General features: G+C 38.5%; 3 protein-coding genes across 7 annotated transcripts; 1 reads left to right on the top strand and 2 right to left on the bottom strand.

The window, feature by feature from the left end:
• LOC104787563 lies at positions 2,094-3,083 on the top strand. Its single transcript, XM_010513168.2, has one exon. The coding sequence runs from the start codon at positions 2,325-2,327 to the stop codon at positions 2,919-2,921; it is 597 nt and encodes a 198-aa protein (XP_010511470.1). The 5' UTR covers positions 2,094-2,324; the 3' UTR covers positions 2,922-3,083.
• Positions 3,114-6,005, bottom strand: LOC104787546. 3 transcript variants are annotated; one of them, XM_010513152.2, is made up of 4 exons: positions 5,899-6,005; positions 5,678-5,758; positions 4,616-5,160; positions 3,114-4,479 (listed from the first exon to the last, which is right to left on the bottom strand). In XM_010513152.2, the coding sequence occupies exons 2-4, from the start codon at positions 5,734-5,736 to the stop codon at positions 3,281-3,283; spliced, it is 1,803 nt and encodes a 600-aa protein (XP_010511454.1). In that variant the 5' UTR covers positions 5,737-5,758; positions 5,899-6,005; the 3' UTR covers positions 3,114-3,280. The 3 variants fall into 3 exon arrangements, with proteins under 3 accessions (XP_010511454.1, XP_010511457.1, XP_010511462.1); XM_010513155.2 differs by having other exon boundaries at positions 5,855-5,960; XM_010513160.2 differs by lacking the exon at positions 5,899-6,005 and adding an exon at positions 5,846-5,869.
• LOC104787522 (pre-rRNA-processing protein TSR2 homolog) lies at positions 6,843-8,009 on the bottom strand. 3 transcript variants are annotated; one of them, XM_010513132.2, is made up of 3 exons: positions 7,423-8,006; positions 7,244-7,335; positions 6,843-7,158 (listed from the first exon to the last, which is right to left on the bottom strand). In XM_010513132.2, the coding sequence occupies exons 1-3, from the start codon at positions 7,658-7,660 to the stop codon at positions 7,105-7,107; spliced, it is 384 nt and encodes a 127-aa protein (XP_010511434.1). In that variant the 5' UTR covers positions 7,661-8,006; the 3' UTR covers positions 6,843-7,104. The 3 variants fall into 3 exon arrangements, with proteins under 3 accessions (XP_010511434.1, XP_010511442.1, XP_010511446.1); XM_010513140.2 differs by having other exon boundaries at positions 6,845-7,158; positions 7,244-7,332; positions 7,423-8,002; XM_010513144.2 differs by having other exon boundaries at positions 6,872-7,151; positions 7,423-8,009.

Raw genomic sequence — 10,085 nt, 5'->3', positions numbered from 1 at the left:
CACGACTCCTATTTCAAATATGATGAAATACATTCATGTGCTAAGTACTCTTCTTTATATAGGAGTAATCTATTAATTAATGGGAACGAAAAATCAAAAATTCATCAATAGAGGGTATTATTACGAATAATAGTAGTTTTATATTCAGTTAGTAAACTAATTAAAACCTTTAGAAAACTCCTGCATATTTGAAACATGTTACAAGAATGACTCAAGGAACAGACAACTTTTGTAATCATAAAGTTTAACAAGGAAAAGGTTATTTTTTGTTAAATATACACATGTCCTACGAATCACTTTTTCTTCTAACATATACGAGGTAATCAATCAAAAACTTTATTACAGTCATAATCACACTGTTTTTTAATCATAGCAGCCTTAAATACTTGTTTGTTCGTTAACTGAAGTTGTATAACTTTTACGACATAACTCATTTTTCCGACATATCTAAATATAAAATCAAAATATGCGATAGTCCAACATGTTTTTAATGATCCAATTTTTTTTTTGTTCCCTAATATTCAAGACTATAGTATCATGTTTAAAACGTAAATAAATCTTAAAAACAGGTTAGACTAGTGATTTTGAGTTATTTCTAAAACCACTAAACCATCGTCTACTTGGTAACACACTACTGCATTCCAAAAGGCAAATTTACAGATTATTTGTTGTAATAGTTTATAAAATCTGACTTTTCTTTAACAACAATAACTATAAGTAATAGATTATCTAAATTATAATATATCCGTAGAATTTCTTTTACCCAATGATTGATCAAAAGTTGATGAATGTTTTATACACCAAGAGATTTAGGGTTCGACGTCCAAATACTGCGATTTATTTATTAATTTGCAGATTAAAGAGGTTTACCGTTCAAAGAAAAACATCAAGAATCCTACCAATTGAGCAAAACAATATTTTGCCTACTTGGTCACATATGTTGGTCGTCAACTCTTAATTTCTCTTTAATTTTGTTTCTATGAAACTTTTTTTGTAACAATAAGGATGAATCCTATATGTTATTTTCACATACCAAATTACCAATGTATCATATTTAGATATAATCTCATTGCATTAAAGCGTTCTTTTGACTTCTAATTTTTTTTTTTTGGTAGAAGATAAGGAGACAAGGTTTCTTTATTATTTATTCAGACTGAAATAAACAAATTACAAACGGACAGTTCTTGTGGCCGAAACCCCGCGAACATCATCTTCAAGAAGCGACTCCACAACAAACGGAGCGATCTCTAACAAATGAAAACCTAAAGGCAAAGTAAAAGCATAGTTGGCTAATGCATCTGCAAGACGATTAGCTTCCCTATAGATATGAGAAATACGGACTATCCAGACCCGCAAAATATAGACATGACACAAACGTACCAGGAAAGACAAGGGATGAGTATCACAGATCCCTGACTTTAAAAAACCCACCACCAACTCCGAATCAACTTCAAGATCCAGCCTCGACACTCTCTTACTCCAAGCAATGTGTAAGCCATAGTAAACACCCCTCAATTCCGCTAGCAGTGTTGAACAGGCCCCAACATTGAACGCAAACCCTCTATTCCAACGACCCAAAAGAGTCTCGCAACACGCCTCCAGCCGCAGCTAAATCATGATGCCCGCGTGAGGCTCCATCTGTATTCAGCTTAAGCCAGCCATCACCCGGCGCTTGCCAAACAAAATTTTATGATATCAAAATTTTAAATTTTTTAGAAAACAAATTCTTAAAAACAAACATACAGTATATAGGTTACATGATGAGTAATAGTAATATAGTATAAATTAAGAGAAGTGAATTTAAATTTATCCTACAATTAAACTTTAGTATAATAAAAATAAAAATCTCTAACCTTAAGAACGGCAATTTGTTTCATAAACCTACTTATCTGTTTAAGAATCTCATTAGCTTAATTGTTCCTTTTAATTAAACCTCAATCAAAATTTCATGAGTTCTAACTGAATCGCATAAATCCAATTTTGTTGTATAATAATAAAAACTGAAGATAATATGATAACAAAAAATGACAATTAAAAAGAGGGGTATTTTGGTAAATTAAGAAATGCCCTTATCACAATTTTCCGATCCATCATCATCCTCCTCCGTTGCTGCCGCCTTCGCACCCATTCATAAAACAGGAAAGACGCAATCTTTTTCTTGTCTCTCTCTCTCTCTCTCTCTTCTTCTTCCCCATTCTTCAAAATCTTAAAGCTTTCCTCTTTCACTTTCTCAATCTCTTTGACCCCATTTATAATCCCAATCTCAAAGTTTCGATCTTTCGATTAAAAAAAAAACAAATCCAACATTTTTATGTTCTTTCTATATGATTTTGATTCCCATAAAGAAGATTCGACAAGTTTTCTCATATCTCTTGTTGCTGAGTTTGATCCAATCGATCGACAAACCAAACCCAGAAGCCATGAGAGTCCACCCTATCCCTAGAAACATCAACAACACTTTGATCCATCATCACCGTCATAACCCGACCCGAGAACCCGGCAAGAATCTCCGGCGATTGCCGCATATCTTCAACCGTGTTCTGGAGCTTCCGTTAAGTTCAGAGGCAGATGTATCCGTAGAAGAGAGACAAGACTGTTTCAGATTCGTGGCGGAGACGGTAGGTCTCTGTGACGGCGATGGAGATATGAGGGCTTATATGGTTGAGATTCATCCCGGTATAACCAAAATCGTGGTGAGGACTAATGGGTCTTCGTCTTTGGGTTTGTCTTTAGACGAGTTAGAGCTTGACGTGTGGCGTTTTAGGTTACCGGAATCAACTAGGCCTGAGCTTGTTACTGTGGCTTGTATTGATGGTGCTTTGATTGTTACGGTACCTAAGAACGCAGAAGAAGATGATGATGATGATGATGGTGGTGGCGGAGACTTTGGACATAGTGGAAGGCTAGTGCTTGTTCAGTGAATCAAGTAATGTCTCTTTTATGTAATGTATGATGATACTCTTGGGATGTTTATGAGTGAAGAAGACAAATCTCTAATCTTCCTCGTTTCTACAATATTTGTGTAGCCTTCTGTTTTTTTTGTTGTTGGCAGTTCAGTTCTAAATAAAGGATAAGATTGAATCTTTTGATCTCTCAAACTGTAAGATCAAGAAGACGAAAAGGTCTGATTTTTACCAACTACACGGATATTCTTCCATAGTACAACAACATAAAACAAGTTTCATTCAAGAGACTTCTTGCAACATAAACCAAAATGGCTACATTATGACACAATAAGACTGGCTAAAGGTTTATAACAGGATACAATACGAGGACGGATTTAGAGGAAGAAGCCTTTGAGAGGGATGAACTTAGAGAGGATCTCTGCTTCACGCTTAAGAGCATTATCCTTCCTACATTCCCATTCAGGCTTCTTTGAGTTCGCTGATTGAACTTCCTGTACGAGTTTTGGGATCGAGTTCGCTACCATTTTCTGACCGTAGCTTAAATCAACCCTTTCTTTCTCCTTGTTCCCGATGTACCGCTTCAGCTCAGACCGTCTAGCTTGAAGCTGAGCGATTTGGTCATCGATTTGGCGGATTGTCTCAGCGTTTGTGTCGACTTCCCCCTGGATACTCCCTAGTTTGTCCTTCAGGTCGCTGTATTCGTACTTAAGTGATGCTACCTTGGCTTTGTTAAGCTCCAGCGCAGAAAAGAACCTATCAGCATCTTCAATCACCCCTTTGTTCTCCTGGTACACTTCGCTAAACGTTGGAATCTCTTCCATCAGCTTCAATCTCACAATCTCTTCAGCGGAAAGGTTTGGATCTTTCCTCAGTTTAGTTGCCAATGCTGCTATCTCTGCTGCGTCCTTGGAGAGGAACAAAGTAGTGAAATCCTTCTCCAGAAGAGATGAAATCTTCATTCGAGCTTCAGCCCATTCATATTCTCTCATTGGAGAGCTTACATTAACAAGAACAGAAGAATCTCCCCCAACCTCTTCTGGAGGCTGTTGCATGAGGTTATCAAGCGAGTTCAGGTAGCTGTCAAACTCCTCCGGGTTAACATCGATAGGCGAGTGCGAGACCGCGAGGACACCATTCATAGGAGAGACATAGATATGAGGAATAGAAACATCTTCTTCCTCGTAGTTAGCTCCGCGTTTCTTTCTCTTGTTACTAGTTTTTGGTGCAGTAGCAGGTTCACCCTCCTCGTTCTGGAAGTTCAAGTCCACAGCACCACCACGCTGCTGGTTCGTGGCGCGTCTTGCAGATTGTCGAGATGACTTCGGTTTGGTTGAGGACTGCGGTCCAGTGGCAGGAGTTGTGGCTCCTTTCTTCTTCTTGTTGCTGCCAGCTCGGGGAGTTGGTTTAGGTTTCTCTTCAACAGGTTCATATGTTTGTGTCGCCATTGGTTTCCTCTTCCTTTGGCTGTATCGAGAGTTTCCTTCTTTTTTCACATCCTGAGCATTCTCATCATTCTGGCCAACCTCGGTCTGTACCTCCTTCGGTGTCTCCTCAAAAAGAGACGCAGCATCAACTACAAAAGACAGCAAAGATGGTTTTACTAGCAGTGCTTAAACGAAAACACGAATCAACTGATAACGTTCATCCATGAAATGAGAAAGGTACATCTGCAAAGTCTTACTCTCTCTTGCATAGATATAAAATTTTACCTTTATTTGCAGGTTGGAAGAGTGCTGGAATCTTCCAGCTAAAAGATGCAAAGAATGCATCAGCATCCATGTCTGGGAAATTCGATTGGACATAACGAGCAAGAGTGGTTTTGCTAGCGAAAGACTTTGGGACATTCTTTTGCTGAAGCTTTTGAGGGAGAATCAGAAACCTATCCTGATGATACCCAGTAGCAGTCACTCTCCTTCCAACTCTCCAAGTCCAAACATCACCAGGGCATGGCCAATCAACAGGAGCATATGGCAGACCTTGACCAGTTGAAACCGGGGGAATAGCTGGAAGCTGGTTAAGATCGGTTTCCCCATGAGTGAAGGAGCTGTTGTCTACGCTTCTCTTTCCATTCTCCTTTGCCTGAGAGGGCTCTGGATCTTCAATGGCCTCTTCCCTGTTGAAACCGTTTTCCCAGAAGTCATCTTTCTCTTGCTGAGTGGGGTCGAGATGATCAGAATCGTTTTCACGGTAAGTTGAAAGCGGGACAGGTTGATTGTCATGGTAAGTACTGATTGGGACTGGCTGCGTATCAAACCTGCATGCAAATTAACACTAGAGGAGATGAAAAAAGGAAGTGGTATAAAAAAAAAAAAACCAAACAACATTAACGCCTCAAAGCCTTTCCATATCCACAAATCATTTGACTTCTCCATAGCACAAATAAAACAAGTAGACAAACAATGTAATATACATTTCATTATACCATAACTTTCAAACAAGCATACTTAGGAAACAAACACCACAGTCAACCCTAAAGGGCAAATCCTTTAGTATAAAAACCCTAACTTTATCTAATCCCAAAGACAAAAACGTTCCTCTCTACATAATTTGTTAACCTTGCCTCATCTAAACTCAAGAACTGTGTTGACGCTTAGGTCAGAATTGTGAACAGATCCAAGTCTAAGAGAGGTAAATAACTCTCATTTCCCGAACACTAAACCCATCAAAAGCTCTAATTTGTTCAAGAAACCAGAGAAAATGACACAGACCCAGATTAAAACAAAAAGTATTTGTTCACAATTACAACAAAGCTAGAGAGAAAAGAACGGTACCCAGGAGGATTTTGAACGATCTCTTGCATATCAATCGGAGAATAAAAAGGAGCAGACATGTCCACTCAAACCCTAATTTACCTGCAGATACAGAAAACACCAATTAACGCAAAGATGAGGGAAAAAAAAAAAAAAAAGAAGAAGCAGAACTCAGAATGAAAAATCAACTCTACAAACGTGAAAGTTATGAACTTTATGCTTGATTAAGAAACAGTACGGACAATTTTGGAAGCAGATCTAAAGCTTTTCACTCTTTCTTTCTTCTTCTCCTTTTGCTATTTTGTAACTCTGGATGAGAGATCAAGATGTAACGAATAAACGAGGCATCGGCGAATTGACATATATGCCCTTATGTGTGGTTCAGGTTTTGGGGGAATTAAAATCCTCTTCTTTTAATTACGTGTTGCACGGTGAGTTTTTTTCTACTTTATTTATTACCCGATTTACCGTGATCGCTCTCACGCGAGTTATTCTTTTCATTTGCACCATTTCGAAGGTCAAGACAAAATTGACAAATCAGCCTTTCATTTGTTTGTTTTTTTTGGTCAAACAGTATTTCATTTGTTAAAAAATAACAAAATTATCAAAAACGTAATTATCGGCGTTGGGTTTCGCCAGATATGGGCTTAAAAGACAAAGTTCAGTAAAGAGGAATCTGTAAGGAATTTGAGACAAATCCGTAAAAGATTTAGTAAAAGCGCGTTGGTTGAAGTGGATTCCGAGTCAAATGAAGAAGAGAAGCTCAGAGTGGTTAAGAGGATCTCAAAACGATGAGGTAAGATTGAAAGAGGAAATCCAGAGCGTCGTTCAATTATTCTGTTTGGCTTTATAATCAACATCTCTAGTTAGTGTCTTTCTAGTTAGAGAGAGACCAATTTTTGTAAACAATTTTTGACTAAGAAAAAGAGAAAACAAATCCAGTTCGTTATTTTTGCTTTTGTATCGATTTTCACCGACTGCCCCAAAACCCTTCTTAATTCAATCGAGATATTTGATTGTTGTTTTTCCAATGATATTTTTATTGGGTTTTTCTAATGTCATATATGATCTTGGGTGTCACTTTCGTTTCAATATGAATATTGTTGCATCAAATCGGACAATTTACATGTTCTTTTGTACACAGTGTTCGAGAACCGATCGGGCTTGGTATATGCCCACAATCATGATGGAGGGAGGATGGTCTTACCGGGTATAATATGAAATTACATTAGGCGAAAACTGTTCATCACAATTCACAAATACAAATGATTACATCAAGTAAGTGAACATAGATGATCTATATATTCATATATTTTATGATGTCTGATTAATAACATCTTGTTCTCCGCCAAAAATTTTCATATTCTCTGTATGTTACATTGACAACTACAAAAGGGAAGATCAGATTATGAAACCTAAAATGATCTATACGCTTCAAGCTCTACCGCTTAATGAATCCCAATCAAATGTTCTTCATGGAGTATCATCAATTGTTCTGCTACCTAACAAAAATCACAAGATCGAAGTTTAGTATCTATCTCTCTATATACAAATAAATCATCTTCATTTTTAAGAAATGCATGGTACCTCTTCAATGCTGCCATCTTCAATCTCTGTATTGAAAGAAAGAAGCAAGCTTTCGTGTAGCAAATTCTCAATCTCTTCCACCGTAACCACTGCTATCATATCATAATCGATATCAATATATATCTTCATGATCTTGACATATAACACAATAAAAAAAAGGGGAAAATAGCAAATCGAACCATTTGATTGAGAGAAAAGAAGATAAAGATGATGAGCAAGCTCTTGAGATTTCTTGAGAGAATCGTGGCCTCCCCATTGATTCTTCACGGCCATCTGAAGCCCGCCCCACCGCGAAAGAAGCTCTCCGATGCCTCTCCGGAGGAAAGAGTCGTCGTCGGCTATAGGACGCACGTGCTTTTCATGCCACGTGGCGGAGAGCACGTGAGCAGTATCGAACGTTCTTCCACCGGCTCCCATATCTTCGGTCTTTCCGGCCGCAGAGACAACGGTGGTTCTTCCGCCTTGTAACTCCGTTTAGAGCAAACGGAGAACAAATCACGTATGGAACACACAAAGAGAACAAAAAGAAACGTGAGCGTTTCTGTTTGTATACTCTGTTTTCTAAAAATGGAAAAAAAAAGAAAAAAAAAGAGAGAAAGCAGCGAAAAATAAGGATCTAGAGACATGAGACAGATCCGAGGAGTTAGGGGAAGTTTATGAGTTTGCCAGACTGACAAATATTTGGTCTTTTGACTTCAGACATATGACACATCCGTATGACTTCTGTTTCCAACCTTTTCTTGATGTTATGTTTTGTCTTCATATTGAAACGTGTCTACAATAACAAAAACAAATACTGAAACGTGTCCAATGGAATACTTCGACGCATGTGGTAACGTTAGAAAAAGGTCCGTTTCCATGCATTCTTCAACATTAAATTACAAATATACAAAAAAAAAAATGAAAACCCTATCTCAATCTATCTTAAAGCTTTCTCAAGTTTCAATAAAGTGACACGAGTGTCTTAGTCACCTCACTGACAAGCGTCAACATCTTATAATGTTGAGTCCGTACTCACGCACCTCTCTTATTTAACTCCGCTAGACGCTATGATTTGTAGTGTAAAAACCACATAACAGAACGTATCAAAACAGAGATGAGCCAAGAACAACCACATAGGCCAAAAGTGTAAGAATTAAAGAAGAAATATTTGTGAGTATAACCAAGTGTTTGAAGTCGTATAAAGTGGAAAGAGAGTGAGGAGAGTGAGCGATTGAGAGAAAGTGTTGGAGAAAGAAAGATAAAATTTTTTTTTTATTTTATTTAGATCATACTTATAATCTATATATAGAGATACAAAGGGGATATTTTCCCTAGGATGCTATGCACAAATATAAATAGAGATAGTGACATTTCCTTAATCACACATGTGACTTCCCTTTGACTTTCTACTTGCACAACTTGTCCAACAGCTCTAAGGAGAAGGATCTCGAAGGCATATGACCGTTGGAGGCTCTTCTTGATGGACCGAGCTTGGTTAGCTTCACGAGTGTACGGACGGCCCACTAGGTTGATTGTACGGACGGTCGTACGGTCGTACGGATGGTGGTTTCATACTCGCCTTCAAGCTTGACTTAAGACATTGATCAAGCTTGACACCATAGGCACCCACCTCATTAAAAAAACCTTAGTATAGAAAACCTTTTGGGAAAAACTATACATAAGGGAAAAAGAGTGTAGGTGCCAAGCAAGGAACTCATGGCCGAGTTAGGTCCATGAGACCAAGTTTCGAGTGAATGTATCCACACACTTGTGGACTTGCTGCTTTGGTGAGAATGTCAGCAAGTTGTTCCTTGCTTTCGGTATGACAAGGTAGGACCACTCCAAGCTTGATTTGCTCTCAAACTTTATGACAATCCACTTCAATATGCTTGGTTCGCTCATGGAACACCGAATTGGTTGCGATATGAATGGCGACCTCATTATCACAATGCATTGTGATTGGTTTTGTTGACTCAATTCCAAGATCCTTGAGGAGAGCCTTGAGCCACATCAGTTCCGTTGTAAGTTTCCTCATAGCTCTATATTCGGATTCGGCACTTGAAAGCGATACGACCTTTTGCTTCTTGCTTTTCCACGTGACCAAGTTACCACCAAGGAATGTGCAGTAGCCAGTAGTCGAGCGTCGGTCTTCACAATCCCCGGCATAGTCAGCGTCGCAATAGCCTACTAGTTCGGTGTTCTTGTTGCGCCCCATGATAACACAGAGTTTTAAACCCTATTTTCCTACTGCAAGTGCACAGCAAAGAAGTAGTACTTAGGGGTCGAATCCCACGAAGACCAAGTTTTACTCTATGGTTCTATTGGTTCAATTTCAAGCTAAGACAATTCAAAGTTGGGTTTGTTTGGTAACAGTAACGCGATTAAAACGGTATAAAAAGGCAATAAGCAAAACACTAGATCAGGGGTAATTCTCGGGAATTTCAGAGATAGCAACTAAACAACTATTCAGGGCATAGATTAAGTACCAGTCTAGAACTCAAACATAAATATAAACTGATCCACTGTCGTGGTATCAATAACTCTATCTGATCGATTCTGTGCGGAAACGCGGAGCACGTGCTCAGACATCCGGAGCACATGCTCGGCGGTCCATAAACCCTAAACTGTCGTTTGAGCCCAGAATCGCAGACAAGCATTAAAGAACAGGAATGATAAGTTCACAAATCACCTACACATCAACTTTCGCAGGTCTAGGATAATTTGCCCACTAATGTCTTTTCTAGCAACCTATTACACTTTTGATGAATAGATAAACCTAGAATCATAGATTGGGTGATCAAATCAACCTAAGCATTAAGTCTAACAATAGTGAAGACAATCGATTATATAAAGCCCTATT

Source organism: Camelina sativa, chromosome 1 (assembly GCF_000633955.1).
Source record: "Camelina sativa cultivar DH55 chromosome 1, Cs, whole genome shotgun sequence".
Lineage (NCBI taxonomy): Eukaryota > Viridiplantae > Streptophyta > Magnoliopsida > Brassicales > Brassicaceae > Camelina > Camelina sativa.
Note: the sequence above shows the minus strand (reverse complement) of the source record. Positions and strands in the feature narration are given on the sequence as shown.

Bases quoted from the DNA above. Each gene is read 5' to 3' on its own strand.
- LOC104787563 (XM_010513168.2), top strand. From the start codon at position 2,325: ATGATTTTGATTCCCATAAAGAAGATTCGACAAGTTTTCTCATATCTC.
- LOC104787546 (XM_010513152.2), bottom strand. From the start codon at position 5,736: ATGTCTGCTCCTTTTTATTCTCCGATTGATATGCAAGAGATCGTTCAA. The intron at 5,161-5,677 runs GTACCGTTCTTT...ATTTGCATGCAG, and splicing joins ATCGTTCAAAATCCTCCTGG to GTTTGATACGCAGCCAGTCC. The intron at 4,480-4,615 runs GTAAAATTTTAT...TGTCTTTTGTAG, and splicing joins CTTCCAACCTGCAAATAAAG to TTGATGCTGCGTCTCTTTTT.
- LOC104787522 (XM_010513132.2), bottom strand. From the start codon at position 7,660: ATGGGAGCCGGTGGAAGAACGTTCGATACTGCTCACGTGCTCTCCGCC. The intron at 7,336-7,422 runs GTTCGATTTGCT...ATGATATGATAG, and splicing joins TCTTTTCTCTCAATCAAATG to CAGTGGTTACGGTGGAAGAG. The intron at 7,159-7,243 runs GTACCATGCATT...GATTTTTGTTAG, and splicing joins AAGATGGCAGCATTGAAGAG to GTAGCAGAACAATTGATGAT.